Here is a 24,216-nt window from a genome sequence, read left to right on the forward strand (position 1 = left end):
TGTTTAATGATGGTGAAAAATGCCATAGTGACAGAACTAAAGCCTGTTCTACTTTCACAAAGGTAATTCACACTCCCTGTCCACCTTCCCCTCTTTCTCAGTCTTAGTGACAGGCTTGGACCTGAGGCAGTCTGCATGCCATGTTTCCTTTTTATTGGGGGGGAGAAGGGAAGGAGGAGAACAGGGCACAAGAGCATTCCAATGGGCACTGCTAGTAGAAGGTTCTGCTGTTCCAAGCTGCACCACTGGCACATCACAAAAGCATGACTGTGCAGAGGTCATCTTGAACTCTGGTTGCAGGTGACCAACCTTTATTTATTCTCCCCACTGTGATACGCTGACAAATCCATCAATTTAACATCTGTTTGAGTGTTTGCCCAGCCGGCAAGGAATGGAGAGAGGAATTTCTATCCCTATGAGGTACACCAGGGCACAAAAGCTAATGCCCATCAGTTAGCTTTCTTGTAACTCCTGTGGAATTCAATCTTTTATTTCTTAGGCTATGTCCACACTACTGAGGTAAGTTGACCTAGTCTACGCAACTCCAGCTACGTGAATAATGTAGCTGGAGTCGACATACCTTAGGTCGAGTTACCGCGGGGTCTACACGGTGGGGGGTCAACGGGAGAAAATCTCCTGTCGACTTACCTTACTCTTCTCGTCGGGGGTAGAGTACAGGGGTTGACTGCAAAGCGATCTGCAGTCAATTGGTGGATCTTTACTAGACCTGCTAAATCAGGGGTTCTCAAACTGGGGGTCAGGACCCCTCAGGGGGTTGCGAGGTCATTACATGGGGGGTCACGAGTTGTCAGCCTCCACCCCAAACCCTGCTTGCCTCCAGCGTTTATAATGGTGTTAAATATATTAAAATGTGTTTAATTTATTGGGGGGGGAGGGGTGGCGGCAGCGGCACTCAGAGGCTTGCTATGTGAAAGGGGTCACCAGTAAAAAAGTTTGAGACCCGCTGCGCTAAATCGACCCCGGCTGTAGTGTAGACCTGCCCTTAGATTCTGCAAAGAATGTGTGGAATCAAAGACTGTCACAAGTATACAAAATCCAAACCTTCATTCATGATAAAAGTAGGTAGAGAATGTTTATTGTAGCATATTAATTGCACAGGCCAAAGCATGGCCAAGAGTAGCAGTCATAAACTTATGCCTTTTATACCCTGTATACAGTATTAGATTTACCAAATAGTTTTACAGTGACTGGTTTAGAGACCTTTTCCTTAATTACATACCAAGGCTATGTATACTGTGTCTGTTGGGGATGACAGGATACTGGAGTGCTGCAAGATATCAGCATGATTTTTCTATGAATATGACTTTTGTTCAAAAAGAGCTCGTAAGCTCCCTAACATATGGTAGAAGACTCATATCCTGTCTAACTTGTAAATAAGCAAGCAGAAAAGAACCCTGCAAGCTTTCTTTTCAGGCTGTATTTGGCAGACTGGTTACTAGTACATACTTTGAACTTGTCTCATTAACCTAGTAAAGCCAGATGACTAAAAATATAGTATGCTCTGTCACTGCCTAGGCATACCTAGTATTTGATGATGCAGGCCCCTCCATGGGTATAATACCCATGAAAGATTTTCATGTGTAATATCTTGCCTCTAAGCATCAGGTAAGTTTGTTTTTAAAACTATGCACTAAAGGAACTACATCAATCTTTGCTGAGAATCAGCTATGCAGCAGCTTGGTTCTAGGAGTTAAAATGCTTCCAATCCACTTGTTTCAACCTCATACACACTAGCTTCCAGAATCCATTCAGCACCAACTCCTACTTAAACACCTTTCAATTTCATTCAAGTTTCTCCTTAAAGAGGCTTCTCTACCCCTTTCCATCAAGGTAAGACCCATAATGTTAATTGCACCTGATCCTGTAACTTAATTAGGACTATAAATACTTGACCATAGCACCACAGCAAACTGAGTAACACTAGAGAGAAAAATTAAACCACATAGAAATGATTGTGCATTCTATTGCCCTTTTTAAAATGAAAATACTTAAATGCTAAAGTGAGAAACATTGAGTTATTGTTTATTTCAACTCCCTTTAAAAGGAAGCGCTATTCAGAGGTTTCAAGTGGATGCATCACTTGTCTCTATGTACTGAAATAGTTTCATGGTTTTGTCTTCCCCTGAGCAGAAATCCATTAAGATTTCATAATATAATTACAAATCCTACACATCTAAGGAGCTATTTACACTACAAATTGTACTGTCGTAACATTTTGGTCTTGCCCTTGTAAATGGGAGCGTTAACCATATTCCAGCCCTGTAGAAGCTATGATCCCACCACAGATTATTGTAGATGGTCCCTAAGCATGAGAGTTATTGGAAGTAAAAAGTACATTTTCTAGCATAACAACCCCCCAAGAAGATAATAGCAAAGAAGGAAATCAGAATGGATAAATCACTACTGTCATTCAGGGAAAAGTTAGTATATCCAGATACACTGGCTTTATTTTGTCTTCAGCGCAATGATTTTAAAGGGCTATCAGTTCTCCCTGGCAGTGATTGCAGCAGTTGAAAGTTATATTTTCATATCTGGTGTATGGGTGAAACCGACCAATGTTCTTCTTTGTGGAAAGGAAGGAGGGTGGGGAAGGCTCAGAAAAGGGAACTTCTGGTGATGCTTCAGTACAGGCAACTGGATCCAACACTCGCAGCACCTAAAAGAGAATTTCAGTATCAGACATGGACTAGATGTTATTTAATCCAAGATGCTTTATCCTTGACTTCCATTTACATACAGCAGCTGGTGGCTGCTGTTGAGGTGAATGGTAAATTTTAATCAATCCTCATACTTTGATCAGTTTTTACCTTGAACTGTAATTCTTAACATTGAGTAAATTCATACTGCAGTGAATATAGATTCACAAATTTGGAATCCCTTCATCAGAACTAAGGTAATGGGTTTTTTTAAAGGCTACAATTAAATTCATTACAAGAAGGCAAGATCAGAGGTTCAGAAAAGAGTGACCTCTGAACTAATCAGATGTATTTGCAAACATGCTTGAGTCCAGCAATATGCCACAACTACGTGCACAGTGCTTTATGCCTTCAGCTGCTTGAGAAGTGTACTGATAGCCACCTCGTACACTCCTGGGGGTGGTTCAGTTCTAATAGAGGATAGCTTGTTAGTTTTAAAATATGTTTTTTGGAAGTTTTATGCATGGGATACTCCTCCTATGGAAATGGGTAATACTACAATGATGACCAAACACTAAAGGGAAAGGCTAAACACTTTCTCCACTACTTTTATCATCTTCCCCAATTTTCCTGGATTTTTTTGAGGGGGGGTGGGGTGGAGCTTACTTTGAAAACGGTCTGGATTTTGCCTCCCTGCCCCACCTCCCTCCCTTTTCTCCCTCATCCTTTCCCCTCTCCCTCCTACTTCTCAAGTTGAGGCTCCCTGGTTAGTTCCCTAGCCTAAAATTAAATGCTGTCCCAATCACTTTTGGAGTGCAGCAGCTAGGCTGGGAGGGGAAGTAGTACTTTCCCTTTAAAGTCTTCCTGCTTGTTATTCTAGCCCAGCTGCTCATTGTCTCTGGAGAATTCGCTCATCTACATCTTCATTAGGTCATTGTTTCAGTCTTAATGTTCTAATGATCTCCTTGCCCTAATATAAAGCCATTGATTTTGAAATGGAATCCCCAGGCCTCAGCTATGCCCCAAAATTAGAGCTGGCATGGATACAGTCTCAAGTCCAGACTATATATTGGGGGGGGGGGGGGGGGGGAATCTATTAGAGCCAAAGTCTAAGAGAAAAGGAGGGAGAAAAAAATCCTCCTGCAGTTTCCTGGAACATGAGGATGACAAAGAACAGAGTCCTCTATGCATGATCACAGTGCAGCTCTAAATTAGCAGTACAGAGATTAGACACTGCACTAAGGCGTGCTACTGAAAAGACACAGTGGTGATGTAGGCTACCTCTTGGGGTGCCGGGGAAAGTGTGGGGAAGTGAGTTTTTCCAGTTTTTAAATATTTGCTTAGGAAATGGTCTTTTAGATTAGATGTACTGAAAAAGCTCTCTATTGCCCATGCACTTTACTCTCACTCTAGATTGTAATTAGTTCTCATGCACCAGAAAGTTGCCTTTCCTGGAAGGAACTGGAAGCTGCACCTATGCAGTGCTAATAGGGGCACAAACTTGGAGCTATAGTAAGGGTTTTACCATTTCAGCCATTTTCTCAGCAGGAGTGTTGCAGAACTCTGTCGGTGGGGAAGTCTTTTTTGGAGTGTTAGTGCCAACATTTCCAAGAAGGTGGGAGCTCACTGCTTTAGCCAGTTTATAGTTCACTGCTGCTAGCTCTGCTGTGGTGTGGGGTTGAGCACTAGGATAATAAGTCTGCTGCCTCCCCCATTGTAGAGAAACCAGCAGCTCTTCTAACAATCTGTTCAAGGAAAAATTGAATTGTTATAGTAATGATGAGTAAATCTTTATACAGTGCAATCAATGTGCATGGTGCTGTACAAATAGAGGCCATCTTGCCCCAAGGAACTTACAATTCAAGTCAGACAAGGGATATAAAAACATTCAAGGAAACATACAAAGAAGAATTAAATATTTAAACAAGATTAGGACATCTGGCCATTCACCAGAGACTGTAGCACAATAATAAAATACAAGGCTTGAGGAGCCCATCATGATTAGAGAATTTGGTGACAAGTGGTGGACTAAGAGTCAGGAAGACTGAGGTCCCATACATTTATCTTTTGCTAACCGATGAATCTCAACCCTCACCTAGGGCTAACAACTCTTTTGGGTGAAGAGGGAAGTTCAACTGATATGGCTCCTTCAGTCCTCAACCTTTCTGCTGAGAGGCGGCCAACAAGAGGGCTCCATGCATAGCAATCACAACAGTGTTTTTTGTAAATACTTATCTACCAGAAATAGTGTTGAGAATTGATTCTAGGTCAGAAGACTACCTAAACTGAGACCACAGTAATAAAAAAATGCACAGAGTAACATTTAGGGCAGGAAAATGAAAAGAATGTAAAGAGTAATCATACTTCTGTGTATCAATCATTTCTTGACGGAACTGGTCACGTTCACTCAACAGATCCTGAATTGCACTTTGTGCATCCCGGGTTTGGCGCTGAAGAATTGCTCTGGCGTTGGTTAGCTCATCAGCCATGACTCTGCAAAAGAGGAAATCCCCAATAAATCAGCTACTTTTAACAGGCAAGTTAGAAATAGAATTAGTTTTCACTTTTGGTTCTGTTGCAGATAGTTTTAGCAGATCAAATATTTCAAGGATTAAGAGCAGTCAATTAAAACTGATGTTTGCCTGGCTTTTATTTTTTTTAAACTGAGGAATAGGAAATGTTTTGTAATAAGGAGGCCTTTTGGGGCTCTTAGGGGAAGCTGCATGGCACGCTAGATGATGTGAGCAAGGTTGTAAGGACCAAACCAACACAAATATCAGAAAGACAGGACCATCAGCAAGGGTTAGCAAGGCACAGTTGCTTCCTTCCCTCTACTCTCAACTGTGGGATCAAGAAATGCAGTTGTTTTCTTACCAGGGCTTAGTTAGGAAGAGGAGATAAAGATAAGAATGGTCATACTGGGTCAGACCAATGGTCCATCTAGCCCAATATCCTGTCTGACAGTGCCCAGTGCTGGATGCTTCCAGCAACTGGAGGTTGAGGGACACACTTGCATCCCTGACCATATTGGCTAATAACCATTGATGGACCTATCCTCCATGAACGTATCTAATTTTTTTAAAAACACATTTATACTTTTGGCTTTCACAACGTCCCATGGCAACAAATTCCACTGGTTGACTGTGTGTTGTGTGAAGAAGTACTTGCTTTTGTTTGTTTTAACAAGGCCTGCTGCCTATTAATTTCATCAGGTGGCCCCTGGTGGTTGTGTTATGTGAAGGGGTAAATAACACTTTCTCCTCACCATCCATGATTTTAGACCTCTATCATATCTGCCTTAGTCATCTCTTCTAAGCTGAACAGTCCCAACTTTTTGAATCTCTTCTTGTATGGCAGCTGTTCCATCCCCCTAATCATGTTTATTGCCCTTCTCTTCACCTTTTCCAATTCTAATATATTTTTTTAAGGTGGAGTGACCTGAACAGCAAATATTATTCAAGTGTTTACACCATGGATTTAAATAGTGGAATTATGATATTTTGTTTTATTATCTATGCTCCCTAATAATCTAAAAAAGTGACTTTTTTTTTTTTAGGAGAGGGAGAGCTATGGAAGGCACTGTGGAAAATGCTTCTCTGAGTGACTCCCAAAGGCTACATTAAAAAGGAGGGTTTTTTTGGACTTTGTTGTTGTTGCAAAAATTCATGTGTTATTTTGGGTTGGATATACATTTGATTGTTGCCTGAAAAAATGGGGCAGCTGAGACTTTATTTTATCAAAATTTGTTACAGACCAATCTGAAAAAATGCAATCCGGGAAGAGGGATTCTTGTGTTAGCCAGTGCAGATTGTTTGGCAAAACCCTCGAGCCACTTACAGGTCTGTAATACAGAACAGGCAGCTTCATAGTAACTGATTGTTTAAACTCAAAGTCTCAAAAGTATGTGGTGTTTGATTAAAAAAACATCAGCAGGAAGTCTCTATTAAACATTTTAAAAAGTGTTTTGGGACAAGTTAATGCTGTTGACAAATGTAAGTAACAGCACTGGAGAATAAAGTCCTCTTTTTCCAAAGAGCAGGGTGAAGCAAGGAGCATTGACTACACAGGCTGCCCCACTAATACGCCTCAAGAATGGCCTATGGGAAGTCATCTCTGGGAAATAAATCAAGGGGGATAGCAAGTGCATTCAGTTTCTTGCTCATTTATTTATTTGCCTCTCTGAGACTAACAAAGGTATGGTTAGATGATCTAGACCCAGATCCCTTAGAAACAAACTAATAGCTATCAGATCCCAACCACTTTTGGTCACTCTCAATTACCAATTTAGAGGAAAGAGATAGTCTCTAATCCCTCAAACAGCTGATTCCATTGGAGATTTTCCTTTAAAAAACGTTACAAAGGAGGAGATACAACATGTAAATATACACATCTCTCAAACTATCACCTCACTGCCTCTTTCAAAAAATGACAAACCAAAAGACTCAAAGAGCAGTGGGTTACAGATAACTCAGCAAGTACCAATCCATTGTCACATGATGCTCCCACAAGTGTGAGAACTCAGCCCATGACATAGGCACACCAATAATGCTGAAGAGCCCAATTAATTAGGAATGGTGACACCTGACTGATTAAACCCATATTTCAGAGACATATATATTAAATATTTATTTACAAAGCCAATGCAGGAAGCATATACTACAGGTTTCAATATTAATGAGATGCTTCTTTGTAAAATATTCTGATGAAAAAGTATTAAACTAAGCTTCACCACATGCCTATGAATTAGGGAAGGGATAATCTGATCAGTTCTCTTAACCCTGCATTTCAGTTACAGGTGATTTACTGAAGGTCACACAGGAAGAGTTGGAATAGAGCCCAGGAGGATTCGACTTCCAGTCCTCAGAAAATGCAAAACACTTATCCGACCATCACTCACAGACACACACTACACAGACTATGGAATTCCTCGTTCTGTAGTTGTAGGAATATAAGAAGAGAACTTTAGATTCAAAAATCTCACATTCTTCTTCACTGGCTGAATCAGAAAATTCACCTAGTAAAAAACCGAACACTAAAACCAAAGTCAGCATTCGCCATCATACCGTGTGGCCGTCATCAAATCATGCACCTAATGCTGTGATTACATTATATACTCTGGGTTGCCACAACATGGCTCACACTTTAAGGGCGATGGCCTGTCAAAGCCTGCAATCACATTAAAATTTGATAAAGTTACTAAACTGTCATTAGTAGTCAGAATTGCAAACTCTAGTTGGTGTTCTCTAATATGTATATCTTGATCCGAGTCTCAGGTTCATGTTTGATGGGAGAGGGACCTACTCTTTCATCATTAAATACTGGATGAAGGGAGAGGAAACACATTATAAATCCAGTAGTTTATTTTGAGTTAATGTACAAGTAATCTGACTTGGTTTATTCATTTTGCACTTGCAAGTGGCAGTTCTTTTTGACGGGCTAACTTTTTAAAATCCTTTTCTGTGCCAATAAATGTTAGTCATACAAGTTGGAACCCTGCTTTACTAGCAGCATGAACCCCTTTTCAGCTTGTCATCTGCACAGCTGTTTATAGTATTACAATTTTAGGTAAGGACACTGAAGATACACAAGTGTACGTAGGGATTGCATAATTATTGAAAACTGTACAAACAGTGGCCGGAAACATAAGAAAGCAGAGCTGTGGTGGTTGAAGTTTTCCAGATCTCAGGGTAGATTTCCAGTTCAGAGTAGGGATTCCTACAGCTGTTCCCTTGCATATATGTATTTCAAAAGGGTCTTTCACTATACTAATTTACCAAGGGAGCCCTAAGACAATAGTAGTGACACAGACCTAAAACCGTACCTGCTTGCTAGGAATTTGCTGCGCCACACATCACACTGTATAGACATCCGCTCTAACTGTTCAGACAGCTGAGACATATTCCGGCCTAGGGCCTCATTTTCTAGAATCAACTGATTTTTCTCACGCGCCATGCGTTCAAAGTGATATTGCAGATCATCCCCAACAGAAGCAATAAGTAACTTCTTCAGCTCTCGATTCACCTAGAATAGGTCAAGGATAGAACAGCTATTATAAGTCATATTTCTAATCACAGTGTGCTTCTAGAAAGCACATTAGCTAACGAAGATTCAGACTGATTTCCCAATATGTCAGGCTTTTGTATGGAAATAATTACAAGACACTTGAAGAACTGCAACTAGGGCAGATACATGTCCTTTGGGGAATTTGAAGGACAAGTGTTTTATGCCTCATGATTACTAAAGGATTCAAGACATGCAACTTATTTGCTATAGCTGTAGTTGTTTAAATAAGTCTGTATAACTAATGTCTGAAAGAATAAGCACATTCATCTACTACACTGAGAAGTGAACAGAGGGAAGCATGCAGGCTTAATTTACAGAAGGAGTAGCCATTTAGATATCTGCAGTTTATATTAGGTAGGACATCCACTCATCTGTGTCATAACCCAACCACTAGCTAAAAGGGATTATGAAGAAACTTGCCCTACGGGTGATTTATTTGATAGTTATCCACTATGGGGCTTCTTCCACCTTCCTCTGAAGCATTTGGTAAATGCATCAGGCCATTGTCTTAGAAAGGATACTAGACTAGGTAGAACACTGGTATTCTCTGTATAGCAATTTCTACGTTCAGTAGGGGAAAATTATTTTTGTAGCTGAGTTTATGGTGTTGCCCTCTGCAGAGTACTTTATACAGTGCAGCAGGCCAATTTTCTATATTTGCATGCGCCCGCTCTCTTTGTTAATGATATCAAGATTCCCTTTGTGATTACATTTTTAAAGTAATGAATGTTTCTGCAGTCATAACACAGCAGAAACAAAATGTAGTGGGTTTTAGAAAGAACAAATGGTTGGAAGCTAAAGCTAGACAAATTCAGAAAAAGGTGGATATTTTTGAGTGAGTGTAATGAACCAGTGGAACAATTTACCCAGGGAAGCGGTGGATTCTCCATCATTTGATGTCTTTAAATCAAGACTGGATATCTTTCTATGATATATTCTATAGCTCAAAACAGAAGTTATGGGTTTGATTCAGAGATTACTTGGCAAGCTTCTCTGGCCTGTCTTATGCAGAAGGTCAGACTATACCATCATGCTGGTCTCCTCAGGCTTCCCAAACAAAATAAAGCTACAAATCTATTGTCACAAAAACAATCCTCAATGTCTTACCTCTGTCTGTACACGTAACTGGTTGGAAAGACCTTCTTTATCCTGTAGCAATCTCCTTTCTGAATTCTTGAGCTTTTCTATTGCATTTTTTAGCTCCAACAGCTCTTTCTTGGGTTCTATGACTCCATCTGACTGGCTGAAGTCCTCTCCTTTATGGTGTCCCAAGGATTTAGCCACCTTAGCATTTTTGGTAGGAACAACATGAGTTATAGCAGCTTTCGGAACCAGTATTCGAACAGCTTCAATCTCCACCGACTTATCACTGTGTATTTTCCCTAGTTGGAGAACTCCAGGACTCAGGGAAGAGATAGCTTTCTTGTGTGGACTGTGATGGGCATGACGACTTGTATTGTGGGCTCCAGCAATTACTTCCACGGTTTTAGGTGGCTGCTCAGTTTCCATGCCATCTCCAGGTCCACGGATGGGTGACGAGGCATAGTCGGCTAATTTGGAGACAATGGGAAGATCATATATTTATTTTATTATGCCATTGGGAGTTGCAGAAATTCAAAGAGAATGGCAACAAAACTCTGGAAGGAGCTTGGTTTTACAATGCATCTGCAAAGCAGCACAGTGCTTGGGCACTCATTCAGTTAGGACTCAAAAGGGAAAGCGCACTCAAATAAGTGTGTTCATTAATCAGTAAGGTCAGTAATACAAAATCCAACCATCTATCTGATCAGGACTTTTTTTTTTTTTTTAGCTTTATTTATATTTAAATGCTCATTCCACAAACAAGACTATATAGATAAAAACATCAACAGCAGCCACTTTGCAGGAAATCTATATGAACTCACTACATCAGCCACTGAACCTTGACTTCAAAGCCAAGAGGATTTCACTCCTTCACTGCTGAAAAGCATTAGACTGCTTCACAACAACTTTAAAGAGATATGAATATATTGTATTGACAGTAAATTTTTTTCCTTAACTGTGTCTAGTAATAACTTAGTTGTAAATCCTGAAAAATTAAAAAAAAAAAAAAATTACTTTTCACTATTTGTGCTGTTTTACTTCATTGTCCAAAAAGGGGGGGGGGGGGAAGGGGGGAATGGAAAGAGGAATTAACTAATCACTTCCTGTTTCTGGTTCTCCTGCAATCCTCTCCCCCAGTGCTGGCATGTTTGGGTTTCTACCACTGCAGAGCAATGTTTAATAAAAAAAAATATCTAAACACAAACATTTTACTAAACATTTCTGTTGATGCTGGATTTTATTAAATTGCACACAACCCTAAACTGGTTGTAAAATTGTCACTGTGTCACACTTCCTGCCTAGAAAACAAGAATTTCCAAATACTACCACACTGCAGGGACATGGAATGGTTGATCTTCAATGATATTTTCCATTTCTAACGTGTATGAGTCTAAATTGGTGAAAGATGTTCCAGAACACCGAAGACTGATGTTTGACCTTTTAATCATATGACCCAATTTATGTCGTCACACTTCAGCGGCACTGCACCCTCTCCCTGGTCCATCAAGGGCACCCATTTTTAGGCTTCCATCTCTCAACCATTACTTCGGTTGGGCAAAAACCTGTTTCTCTCCCTTCTGACCAAGGTTTTTCCAGGCTCACAGTTCTCTGCCTACACTATGGTATTCCCAGCAAATCAGACCTGGCTAAGCAGGCCAGCGTCTGTGCATTGCTTTCTCTCTGAAGGCTTATGAACAGTTTAATTGCCAGCAGTTAAAAGTTACCACACAGCCTTTTGTAAGCGAGCACATTTATTCCTAAGATGAAAGCATTACAGAAAAAACTATAAAAAACAATGAGTTCCTGTATGCCTGCTAAAAGCTTACTAGGTCACCCATCTGTCTTATGGGGCCTCAGTTGGCCAAAGTCCTTCCAACCTTCCCAGGCCTCCCTTGGACAGAAGGTCCTGTCCATTTGCTGGATCAGAAAGAAGGCCTTGAGTCTATTTAAAATCAGGCTATTTATCCATAGGACCTTTCTTTGTCTGTTGGTCTCTGGAGAATCCAGTTTGAACCAGCATATGTGAGCCTCTCCAGATGGTGATACCTCTCTAGCAGTGTTACAACCTGAGTGAATTTGCCTAAACACCCCTCCACACACACACCCGTTCTTAATTCCTGGAGGAGCTGTGGTAATTCCATCGGGGAGGATGGCATACAATCCTTGGCCCACAATGATACATAAATTTAATACAGTAAGATCTCCCAAAGATATTGCAGGAAATTGCTATATCTGTCTCATATGTAAACCCAGAAATAACTCAAGAGCTCAACTAGTTAACAGATAATAGAGAAGAGCTTTTTAGAATTTAGTTTTTTCAAGTCTAGTCAAGAAATCTTTTTGATAGAAAATTTATTTCTTGCTAATGTAAAACAATATCTGCAATAACTGAACCGGTATCCTTTGCCTCACACAGTTAGTAAAACAGGGTCTGTTGTATTCTTTCTTGCCAATGCTAATCTCTCCCTGGTTCTTAATGCCTTTGTCACATCCCACCTGAAGTAACACATTATGCCTGCCTAAACCAACATTGAGAAAAAGTGGGACTAAGAAAAAAATATCTTCAGAGAATAAAATTCTTAGGGATTTAGAGTATTCCCAGCAAACCATGTCCATTAAGGTGTAAAAGAGATTGACTTCTTACCACTGTTGCACAATAGGCAGGTCCAAGAACAGACTATATACATTTTGCTGTGCCTCACCACTACAGTGTGACATAAGGACAAAGTGGGAATCCTTAATTTTGAATTTCCTAGTTTTGGCAGATTTAGGTACTTTGCCTACAAATTGATCTATGCCAGCACAAAAGTCTACTTGTGCAAGTCTGTTTGCAGAAGTGGGGTCTTAATGCTTAATTCACTATTCTACTGTAATAAAAGTAAGGGAGCCAAATAAATGCTAGACACCTATCTGCTAGGAACTAGATGAAGAGCATCATCTCAGGCCATCAAAGAGTAATAACTTTCAGTTGTTACTGGCCTGGCCTGATCTGAACTAGGGATCCAAAGGTAAAAGAAAACATTTCATTACCATTTCCACCCAGGCTCTTTACTATATCTCTGCTTTTCACTGCAACATCAAAGATTCCCACAATCTTTCCCCCCTGAGATATACTAGATAATGTTTTCACCCCTCAGCTGACAGAGAGCTGAAAAGCTAGCATCTAGCATACACTGCAGCTCTGTTCTTTAATTAAACACCTCCAAAGTGAATACAGAATTACCAGAATGTATCTATTTAGTAAAGGAAGATCACTTACCTTTCTTCCCTAGAGATGTCATTTCCCCCCCTCTGGCTGATGGAGCTGTATGGGAGAGAGGACGACCAAATCTAAAAAAGGAAAACGCCCAGGGTGAAACAATAATTAGTCCTCTAAAACGTGCCTGCTAATTTTGCTAATGTTTCTTCTGAACTCTATTTTGTCCCTCTACCACATGGAGCAGTAACTCCACTGATGTGCGCCTTGGGACAGGACCGGAGCTCTCTGTGGCTGGAAAGGGCCTAGCACATTTTGGGAGCCATCACCCTCTCGGGAACACCAATAACGCGGCTACGTTCTGTCACGACGAGGCAGTTTTTTTTTTTTTTTTTTGACGCTGTCTGCTCCGCTAGCCCAGCAGAGATCTGTCCGGGGGAGGGGGCTGGCCTGGGCCAAAGTCCCCTCTCCTAGCAGCAGCTGGACACAGGCCGGTATTAGGGTTGCCAACCCTCCGGGTTTGGCCGGGAGTCTCCGGGAATTAACGATTAAGTCACCGGATTAAATCTCCAGGAAAACCGCCAACCAAAACCGGCCACGCGCCACAGGCGGAGAACACGGGGGGCCGCTGGGCCGAGCCCGGGGGGTTAGGGCCCTGGCAGAGCTGCGGTCCCCCGCTCGGCCCAGCGAGTTCCGCCCCCGCCTCAGCAAGCTCGGCCGGTAACTGCGCCCATCCTGCGGGGCCGCGAGTCCCGGGCCCAGAGCCGGGAACCCCCCGAGATTCCCCGGGCGGGGGGTTAAAAACAAGCCCCACGCGCAGGGGCCCCGGCTGCGGCGTCCCCCAGGGGCCGCTCGGACGATGCGAGCCCGCAACACGCAGAGCGACCGGCCCCGCCCTCCCCGCGAGGGGCGTGACACACTCACCGGGCCGCCACGCGCCGGGTCTGCCTGTCACCCCCCAGAGAGGGCTTCTCGGGCCCCCCACCAGCCAACCGACGCTCCCTCCCCCCGCACTTCCGCCACCTCTTCCGAGGCACTTCCGGGTTACTCACGGTCGCGCGCGCATGCGCGGGGGTGGGGCTTCGGTTGCCAGGAAGCGGCTTGGGCAGAGAAGGCGTCTCGCTGAGTTTACGCTGCACCCGAGCCCGGAGGTCGGGGGCGGAGGGGACGGTACCATGGTGAGTGGGGGACAAAGGCCCACGGGGGGCTCTAGTCGGGATGGACGTTACAACCCTTCCCCCCTCCTTCCTGTAGCATGGTCCGCCCCGACCCCATGGAGCGGGGGAGTCCTCTGCCCCTGCGGTCCCGCTCCCCCCAGGCACCGCCGCTGATGGGGCAGGTGGGGGGCTGGCTCCGCTCCCTGGCACGGCTGGGCGGCGGCGGCGCGGGGCTTGTCTCTGCCCTGGGGAGCGGCCGGGCTGCTTGTCACGGGCGGCTTGTCCGCGCACGCCCTGCGGCTCCCGGGTTTTTGGCGCATCCTCTCTTGCCGTAGCGCCCAGCAGCGGCCCCGTGGTGCGAGGCGCTGTACAAACTCAGGGCAGAAGGAGGCGCCGGCCCCAGACCGATGACCCTGTGGCTGAGCCCCCTTCTCCCTCTGCCTGGCAGCAGACAAGGGGTGTGGGGCCCCGGCGGGGTGTTGGCAGCAGAACCAGCCCACTGCAAACCACTCCCGGGGGGGGGGGGGGCATGTGGCTAGTGGGTGCTGGGCAGGCCCCACCCCTGTCTCCATCCTTCCACCACCTTGGGTGAAGCAGGAGCCTTGGCATCCGGCCCCGGCTTGAGCTTTGGTTTGCCACCTCTCAAGCATCCTCTTCCAAGGCAGAAGAGTTGTGTTGTGACATTGAGTGCATCTGCACTGGTAAAGTTAGTACCCGTAGTTCAATAATTGCCAGCCACCAGGCAGCTGTCCCTGCGTTAAGCTGTTAGCATGGCATGGTAGTAAAAATGCTCCAGCCCTTTCTACAGCAGAGTTGACATTGTTGCTATGACTGTGGCTGCTGCACAATTGGTGTCAGTTGCTCTAATACAGGGGTGGGCAAACTATGGCCCGCAGGCCACATCTGGCCCGTCAGGCCTTTTAATCTGGCCCTCGAACTCCCGCTGGGGAGCGGGGTTGGGAACTTTCCCTGCTTTGGTGCTCCAGCCGGGGAGCAGGGTCAGGGGCTTGCCTTGCTCCACTCCACGTGGCTCCCGGAAGCAGGAGCAGCCAGGGGGCTCTGCACACTGCCCCCGCCCCAAGCGCCAGCTCCCATTGGCTAGGAACCTCGTCCAATGGGTGCTGCGGGGGTGGTGCCTGCAGATGGGGAAGCCTGCAGAGCAGCGTGGCCCTGCCTCCGGAGGTGGGCTTCAGATAAGCACCGCCTGGATCCTGCACCCCTGAGCTCCCCCCTTCCCCCCCAAACCCTGATCACCCTCAAAACCCTTTGATCCCAGTCCGGAGCACTCTCCTGCACCTCAAACTCCTCATCCCCCAACCCCACCCCAGAGTCTGCACCCCCAGCCGGATCCCTCATCCCCCCCCATGTGCCCCAATCCCCTGTCCCAGCAGGCCCTCCATACAGTTTCCATACCAAGATGTGGCCCTCGCGCCAAAAAGTTTGCCCATCCTTGCTCTAATATGAGCGCTGATTTTCCTGGTGTTGACAAAGTAATTGAGGCCCAATTTTAGCCTTTAGAATGTGTGGTGTTGGGTATGCTACAAAATAAAGAAGAGGAGAAAGCAAGAAATAGTATGGAGTTAGTGGACCAATTTAATCCTGGAATGGGTTACCGAGGGAGGTGGTGGAATCTCCTTCCTTAGAGGTTTTTAAGGTCAGGCTTGACAAAGCCCTGGCTGGGACAGGGCCGGCTCTAACTTTTTTGCCGCCCCAGGCAAAAAAGAAGAGCGCCACCCTGCCGTACCCCCCGCCCCGTGAGCGCCGCCAAAATCCCCGCCCCCAGCACCACGCCCCCCAAAGCCCCGCCCCCTCCAAGCGCCGCCCGAAGCCCCCGCCCCCCCTCCAAGCGCCACGCCGCCCGAAGCCCCCGCCCCCCCTCCAAGCGCCGTGCCGCCTGAAGCCCCCACCCCCTCCAAGCGCCGCACCGTGCCAGCCCCCGCCCCCCGAGCACCATGCCGCCCGAAGCCCCGCCCCCCCGAGCGCCGCCCGAAGCCCCGCCCCCCCGAGCACCGCCCGAAGCCGCCGCCCGAAGCCCCCGCCCTCCCTCCGAGCGCCGCCGGAAGCGCCCGCCCCACCCTCCAAGCGCCGCGCCGCCGAATCCAAAAAATAAAAATCAAAAATCAAAAATCGAGCGCCGCCCTGCCCCAAGGTGCCGCCCCAAGCACATGCTTGGTCGGCTGGTGCCTGGAGCTGGCCCTGGGCTGGGATGATTTAGTTGGGAATTGGTCCTGCTTTGAGCAGGGGGTTGGACTAGATGACCTCCTGAGGTCACTTCCAACCCTAATATTCTATGATTCTATGGTGTAACTCCACTGAGATCTGTTATTTCTATTGCTAATCTTGGATTTCATAAAAAGAACAGGAGTACTTGTGGCACCTTAGAGACTAACCGCTTTATTTGAGCATAAGCTTTCGTGGGCTACACTGTAAGAGGCCAATCAATTGAGATGAGCTATCATCAGCAGGAGAGAGAAAAAAACCTTTGAAGTGATAATCGAGATGACCCATAGAAGGTGTGAGGATATTTTAACATATTTTAACATGAGGAAATAGATTCAATTAGTGTAATGACCCAACCATTCCCAGTCTCTGTTCAAACCTAAGTTAATTGTATCTAATTTGCATATTAATTCAAGTTCAGCAGTCTCTCTTTGGAGTCTGTTTTTGAAGTTTTTTTGTTGCAAAATTGCCACCTTCAGGTTTGTCACTGAGTGGTTAGAGAGATTGAAGTGTTCTCCCACTGGTTTTTGAATGTTATGATTTCTGATGTCAGATTTGTGTCCATTTATTCTTTTGCATAGAGATTGTCCGGTTTGGCCAACGTATATGGCAGAGGGGCATTGCTGGCACATGATGGGATATATCACGTTGGTAGATGTGCAGGTGAATGAGCGACACCATCATAGGGCCTAATCACATCAGCCACGCCATCAGGGGCTCATTCACCTGTACATCTACCAACATGATATATGCCATCATGTGCCTCTTACAGTTGGTATGGCTACTTCCACCTTTTCATGTTCTCTGTATGTATAAATATCTTCTTTCTGTGTGTTCCATTCTATGCATCCGATGAAGTAGGCTGTAGCCCACGAAAGCTTATGCCCAAATAAATTCGTTAGTCTCTAAAGTGCCACAAGTACTCCTGTTCTTTTTTGCGGATACAGACTAATACGGCTGCTACTCTGAAACTTGGATTTCATAGATTCCAAGGCCATTGTGATCATCTAGTCAGACCTTCTGTATACCTTGCTCCATGACCTTAGACAAATTGCTTCCTCTTCTCTGTGGCTAATTTTTCCACTGGTCTTTCTTACCTACCTCCCAGGGATGTTGTGAGGCTTAATCTATTAATGGTTATAAATTATGTTTAAACTGTCCAATAAATGGTGGAGGCAATTAATGGATTAAAAAAAAGAAACTATTGCACTTTGATTCCATTAGTGCCTGGCTCATGTTTAATAATGCAAACAAAACTATAGAATGCTTTTGAGGGACTTTGTTGAAGAAGCATCTGAAGATTATAAAATGCTGAATCTCACTGTCTAAAAAGGAACACAAGACTGATACTGATAAGAAACTTTAGACCCAATTTTGTCCTATTTATGTCAATGAGAGCCCTGTTTATGTATCCTAGGGCATAATTTGGCCTTTAACGCCTACTTAAAACAGCTCCAATTTCTCTTGTGGTCCCTCATCCTAGTCAGAATTTTTGTTTATAAACTAAAATTCAGAACATAATGTAGGATCAGTTTTCCCCACTTCAGTAGCACAGTCATTGTCGGTCTTCAAATCTTGAAATTCTATTGGATCATCCCAGGAGAAACATGAATAAATAAATTGTGTCCGCAACAGTCCTGTTGCACCAATCAACATAGAAAGTATTTCAGTGAAACCCGCCCTTTTGTAGCAATCTGTAATTGTTATGATTGTGGTGTGCTTCCAAGCATCCCTTTATTTGTAAGGTGGAATCAGGTACACACAAATTGTTTTTAAGAAACATGTTGATTTTTTTACTGTTTCCTGTAACAAAAGACCAGTTTCTCACTGCAGTCCATATTTGTTCCGAGAAGCAGAGTTACTCTGTTGACATTTTTCAGAGTAGCAGCCATTACATGATCTGTTGACATTGTAATGCTTATGAGCAAGGCCCTTGTATTATGTGCGACATTAGCCCTAGATTTTGTGTCAAGTTATGTGGGAGAACGGCACTGAATTCTGTGGAATTATGTGACAATGTTAATTGATTACAAAACAATTTTGTTAAATTGTGTGACTGCTAAAATGAAGGAGTCATGGGGTAGGCAGTGGCAGAAGTGGGTAGAGCGCTGTATAGGGGGACAAGGAGGAAAGAGGCTCCTAAGCAGTGCCAGTGCAGAGTTGTACTCTTGTGAGTCTTAGAAGATGTACAGCAGGGGAGATGTCTGTCATGCTGAGCTCCTAAACTCTATGGGAGAAGAGTTTAATAGCTATGCATCTGAGGAAGGTGCCTGCTGTGGTGAACTCCTAATCCGTCTATGAGCAGAACTCCGCTGTGTAGAAGGAGGGATGTTCTAATACAGGGGTAGGCAACCTATGGCACGCGTGCCGCCTTCGGCACGCGAGCTGATTTTCAGTTGTACTCACACTGCCTGGGTCCTGGCCACCGGTCTGGGGGGCTCTGCATTTTAATTTAACTTTAAATGAAGCTTCTTAAACATTTTAAAAACCTTATTTACTTTACATACAACAATAGTTTAGTTATATATTATAGACTTCTAGAAAGAGACCTTCTAAAAATGTTCAAATGTATTACTGGCACGCGAAACCTTAAATTAGAGTGAATAAATGAAGACTCGGCACATCACTTCTGAAAGGTTGCCGACCCCTGTTCTAATGGATAGGACACTGAGCTAGTGGTTCAGTTCTCCACTCAGTCAGATTTCCTGTGCAACCTTGGGCCAAGGCGCTTAATTTACTCTGTACCTCAGTTCCCCATCTATACATTGGGGATAATACTTCCCTACCTCGGTGGAGTGTTGTGAGGACAAAAAAATCCATTAATGATTGTGTGGTGCTCAGATACTCTTGTGATGAAGGCTGTATAAATAGATAGAAGCTTCAGGATGGCAGACCCTGGCTTATACAAGCCTCCCGCAACCCTTTCCAGGAGAATATTTAAATTCTTTCTGTCCCTCATACTCCTTTATGTTACCAACTGCCCCAGCCACTCACATACATAGTCTCCTTCTGCAGTGGTCGTGAAATAGTGTGAGGACAAGCTAAGAAACTAGATGATGTGAAAATAGCCATTTTAGGAATGTATCTGCATTATTTGAAATTCATGCAGCGTCTTAGCAGAAAGGTAAATTGTGTGGCCATTGTACACCTTATAACTCATTATACACCTGGTCCTGCTTAAAAAGTGAATGTTCTGCCTGAACATCAGAAGGGTGTTAATAACTGCAACTTTCATTTCAAAAACAGCTTGTCTCAAGAATATTGAATTAAAAATAAAATGCTTCTTCCTGTAGATTCAGACCTTATACTCTAAACCAAAATTCATCCTGAAGGTAATTATTATATCCTGAAAATCGGACAGAAAGTCGGACAGACCCTTTACTACAGCATTGCTCCCAGACAGCAGTATAAACAAAGAATTATGATCGAGACAAGGTGAGTGAGGTAATATCTTTTATTGGACCAACTTCTGAAGAAGAGCTCTGTGTAAGCTCGAACGCTTGTCTCTCTCATCAAGAGAAGTTGGTCCAATAAAAGACATTACCTCACCCAGCTTGTCTCTCTAATATCCTGGGACCGACATAGCTGCAACAACACTGTATATAAGAATTATGATGGCATTCATTAAAACATTTATAGAACTCCCTGAAGAGAAACTATTACAAATCACACTGTCGCTGTGGAACCATGAAAATTAAAATCTTAACTGAATCACAGGTTTCAGAGTAGCAGCCGTGTTAGTCTGTATCTGCAAAAAGAATAGGAGTACTTGTGGCACCTTAGAGACTAACAAATTATGCTCAAATAAATTTGTAGTCTCTAAGGTTCCACAAGTACTCCTGTTCTTTTAACTGAATCAGTTTCACACTGGTCTTATTTATGATGCAAAAATATTCAGAGTATAATTATATTGGGCCTGTGCTACAGTCCTTTCTGGCAGTACATTGGGATTTGTGTCTTTATAAATTGTAGAATTGGGCCCATAATTTTGATGTGAACAAAGGGAAGCGGAGGAGCTCTGAAATATTCTTTAAATACTTACCTTTCTATGCTAGTGCATTGGTTTAGAGATCAGCTAATATTAATAAACAGTTTGAAACATTGCCATCCAGTGGCAAAGAGAAGTAACTCAATTACATTTGGGGATTTCATTGTCTACATGTGTGATCTGCACCTGTTGTAGATTGTACACTGGTGAAGACCCTAAAGGAATCGTCTCGTGTGTCAGCAGAAGGTGTCAAGTGTGGTGTTTACTTGACTGTTTTTAATAAAAATTATACGCTTTGATATAATCTCACACAAGGATGGGTAGGAACATTAAATGCCTCTTAAAAATATAAATGTCTTTTTAACAATGTCTCTGTCACTCTCTGTGTGAATCTAGAAAGCAAATCCAGATGCAGTAGCATGCCATTCGGTAGGAGCAACTGGTTTACTCCCTGATCCTGCAAGTGACTGCGTGCAAGCGCTCTGGTGTATACACACAGTCTTTTGACGTCAATGGACCTGTTGGTGTGTGCAGTAGTGTGCTTGCATGCAGTCACTTGGAGGACTGTGGCCTTCATTTTCTTTACTCCTTAAAATAATAGTTCTTAGTGCTTGTCAATTTCAAAGTTCATTGCAAACAATCTTTGCAACACTCAGGTAGGCAGATATTATCCCCATTTGATAAATGAGGAAACTGAGGCACACAGAGACAAAGTGACTTGTCCAATATTACACAGCAAGCCCTCCATCCTGCTAGCACTTACTCACATGCTTAATATTAAGCCTATGAGTAGTCTCATTAAGTTCAGTGGAAGTTGGGTGCCAACTTCCTTAGGTTTCTTTCAATATCACAACCTAGTTCTGTATGACATAGAGCATAGAGATGTCAGAGTTTACTGTCTTGTCATTCTGATTACCATCTTGCTTTTTCCACCATTGTAGTTCTGACTTGATTTTAACTGCAGTGTTCTTGAAAATTTCTTAAGCTAGATGGCAATGTGTTACAGCAACAGTAAACTTGGAATTCCAGCTGTTGTAGGAGTCTCCAGATGGTGTAAATTGGCATAGCTCTACTGAGGATCTGGCCATTTGTTTGCATCTTTAAAAGCATCCAAGGTTATTTCCATCCTACAGAACCTGTAAAAACTCTTTGTATGACAAGGGCCAGCTTTTCTACAATAGACTTTACTCAACATTGTTCTCCGTTCTATGTGCTTTTGTTGTGGAACAGCCAGCTGTAATTTAAAAGGATGGCATTTCCTTTTTCAAAGAGGCTTCTTGAAAAAGGCATAAAAAGAAAAGGTGCTTTTCTGTTGCCTGATCAAGGTTTGCATCCATGGGCTCAGCACGACTGATGTACCAGAGAAAGATCCCAATACTAACAGCAGTGTAGATATGTGAGCCATGGCCTCTGACTCCTCCAGTTCTCAGTTAGAAACCTCTGTGACTAAATGAGCCACAAAGAGGAGTTTCCTAACTCATTGGCTTCGTGACTACTGCTGTCTGCTGCATTTCAGTGCAAATGAAAATAAAGTGATATGTGCAATATGCTAAAAAAGCCATTACAGACAAAGAAAATGCCATAATTGTGGGCCTTAACTAGCTCATTGGCTGGTAAATCTTCAGATGAAGAACTAGGAGAGTTTATTGGGGTCCTTGCTCAACTAATGTACTCTACTATTGCTAAGTTACCCTTTGGGCAGACAGGCCTTGTACTCTGTAGAAGATATGGCTAATAATATCCTGGAATTTTTGGGCTGTGTAATTAGAAAATAAACTGATACAAAGATACAGGCTTCTGCCCTTGGCATCCAATAAGATAAAAAGACAGTTGCAGTAATGCAAAATAAAACAACCTTTCCCATTATGTTTGTCTGATTGACCCACAGAAAACTTGTTCCAATTACTCATTTTGGGTCAATACTGCCACCCTTCTGGGATTACAGTACACATCAAGTAAAGTACTACTCTGCCTATGTAAAGTTGACAAAATCAGGACCCTATGTGACATGCAAATAACTTACTGGATGGGCCAAATCGTAGCTCAGCTTTGCAGAAGTTGGTGCCCTCAATTTTTTTTTTAATACATCCAAAGTTATGGCTCATGTGAGTGATGTGTGTAAAGTAATTGCCAGCACAGGAGACAAAGTAAACATCTGCTAAGGTTAAATCCTGTATTAATAAATTCCCATTGCATCACCTATAAGTTGTCTCTTGGGAGCTCTCAGACTCCTGGTGCAGTTCCTTATTTGTAATAACTTTGTCAGATCATTTTTATTACTTTAAATGATCTGACAAGTGTTGCGATAAAGGGAAAGAGATCCAGGATTTACTGGATGAGCTATCATTGAAAGTAAAAGAAGCTTATGGAGTTTGTTAGTTGGCAGTGCAAAGTCTAGACTGACTAGTTATTTTAACCTAAGGTCTGATGCCAAAGCCAGTGGTTTTACAGAGAAATTGTCCCAGCAGATTTTGTGTGGGTAATATTTGTACTTAAGGCTGTCTTATCACAGAACTATTTCTTGTTTGTCAAAAGCAGGATCTGGACATTGCAATTGTATAGGTTCCAATAAATCTACTGTCAGCTCTGGAGAAACGAAGACGGTCAATTACCTTTGGGCAAAGGGCAGCCTAGCTGATAAGAAGAGACTAGTGAAATAATAGATTGAAGGCATCCAGTTTTACACAGGGAAGAGAAATATTGAGTCCATAAAAGTGATTAGATGTTTAGTTGCCAAAGAATGACAATAACATACTTTAAGCAGATGGTGTATTTGAAATGAGATCACTATCCTGTTAATCCCCAAGTGATATTGCACAGTGGGATAATAGGCAGCTAACAATACTGGTCAGCCGCTATAGGAATGAAAAATAGCAGAAACGTGGTCTGGGGCCTGAAACTGGTTACAGGAATGGTCTCTGTTATGATGGTGTGCTTAAAAACTGTTAAGGAGCATCAAAAACATGGGATATACACCCTCCTTTTAAATGGATGCATGTATAAGTCTAAGTATATTCTGTCTTTTAAACACTCCACAACTTGAGGATGTTCAAGCTCATCTGTGCTTTTAACACTTGTTGTGCCTAGATGCCATGCTGATTAGCACCTTTTTAAAAGTTTCCTTTTAGAATAACACAGTTTTTTTACTTCTATATGGTAGTGCTAATAATACTTTGAACTTCCATGATTACTTCTGAAGTACAAGCACCTCTCAGTAATGCTTTTGTTTATTAAATGGGGAAATTGAGGTAAAAGTGTTTAAGTAACTTGCCCAAGGTAACCCAGAAAGTCCATGGAAGATCCAGGAATGAAATCCAGTAGTCCTGGCATAGCCAATGAAATTGAAAGGTGGCAAATTAAAAACTGACAAAAGGAAATAATTTTAAAAGGAAGTATAATGACACATGGGACTCAGGGCCACAGGACATAATTAAGGATGGGAGCTTAGCAGATATCAATATGGATAATAAGAACATCCACAGTTTCATTACACAGGATAAATGTATACAAAAAGTCAAAATCCTTCTGTTCCAGAACTCATGGTAACTGTTATATGCCTGGAGTAAGAAAGAAATTTCCCTTATCTCTTGGTTACTCCAAAAGTGACTATCATAGGATTTCTCGCATTTTCCTCTGAAGCATGTGGTACTGGCACTTTTGGAGACAGGATATAAGGACTCAACCACATCCCCTGTGTTTCAAACATTTTCTAGGTGAAGAGGACTTGACTGCTTAGGACACCCCAGTCCATGCCACTTATAATTTCTAGAATGCTTCTGTACATTACATGTCTAAATGTTGGCTTTATAAAGCCTTCATCTTTGAATTTCTCCTATTAACTTGTTATTTTTC

The 24,216-nt window shown here is 43.2% G+C and overlaps 2 protein-coding genes across 2 annotated transcripts in view; one reads left to right on the plus strand and one right to left on the minus strand.

The window, feature by feature from the left end:
* Positions 1-1,083: 1,083 nt before the first annotated feature.
* BLZF1 (basic leucine zipper nuclear factor 1) lies at positions 1,084-13,995 on the minus strand. Its single transcript, XM_065410239.1, has 7 exons — positions 13,924-13,995; positions 13,063-13,133; positions 9,828-10,270; positions 8,479-8,678; positions 5,022-5,150; positions 4,183-4,402; positions 1,084-2,677 (listed from the first exon to the last, which is right to left on the minus strand). The coding sequence occupies exons 2-7, from the start codon at positions 13,082-13,084 to the stop codon at positions 2,492-2,494; spliced, it is 1,200 nt and encodes a 399-aa protein (XP_065266311.1). The 5' UTR covers positions 13,085-13,133; positions 13,924-13,995; the 3' UTR covers positions 1,084-2,491.
* A 68-nt stretch (positions 13,996-14,063) lies between these two features.
* The window catches only part of NME7 (NME/NM23 family member 7), a 174,760-nt gene continuing 164,607 nt past the window's right edge, over positions 14,064-24,216 (plus strand). The window contains exon 1 of the mRNA XM_065417040.1: positions 14,064-14,177. Coding sequence (XP_065273112.1) covers positions 14,064-14,177 — 114 coding nt within the window. The remainder of the gene's footprint in view (positions 14,178-24,216) is intronic.

Source organism: Emys orbicularis, chromosome 1, assembly GCF_028017835.1.
Source record: "Emys orbicularis isolate rEmyOrb1 chromosome 1, rEmyOrb1.hap1, whole genome shotgun sequence".
NCBI classification, from domain to species: domain Eukaryota; kingdom Metazoa; phylum Chordata; order Testudines; family Emydidae; genus Emys; species Emys orbicularis.

Excerpts from the sequence above, each read along its gene's own strand:
- BLZF1 (XM_065410239.1), bottom strand. The coding sequence starts at position 13,084 with ATGACATCTCTAGGGAAGAAAG. Across the intron at positions 8,679-9,827 it reads AGTTACGTGTACAGACAGAG|GTGAATCGAGAGCTGAAGAA; the intron begins GTAAGACATTGA and ends GACCTATTCTAG. Across the intron at positions 4,403-5,021 it reads GAAATGATTGATACACAGAA|ATTGTTAGAAGAGCTGCTGG; the intron begins GTATGATTACTC and ends TTCCTTGAACAG.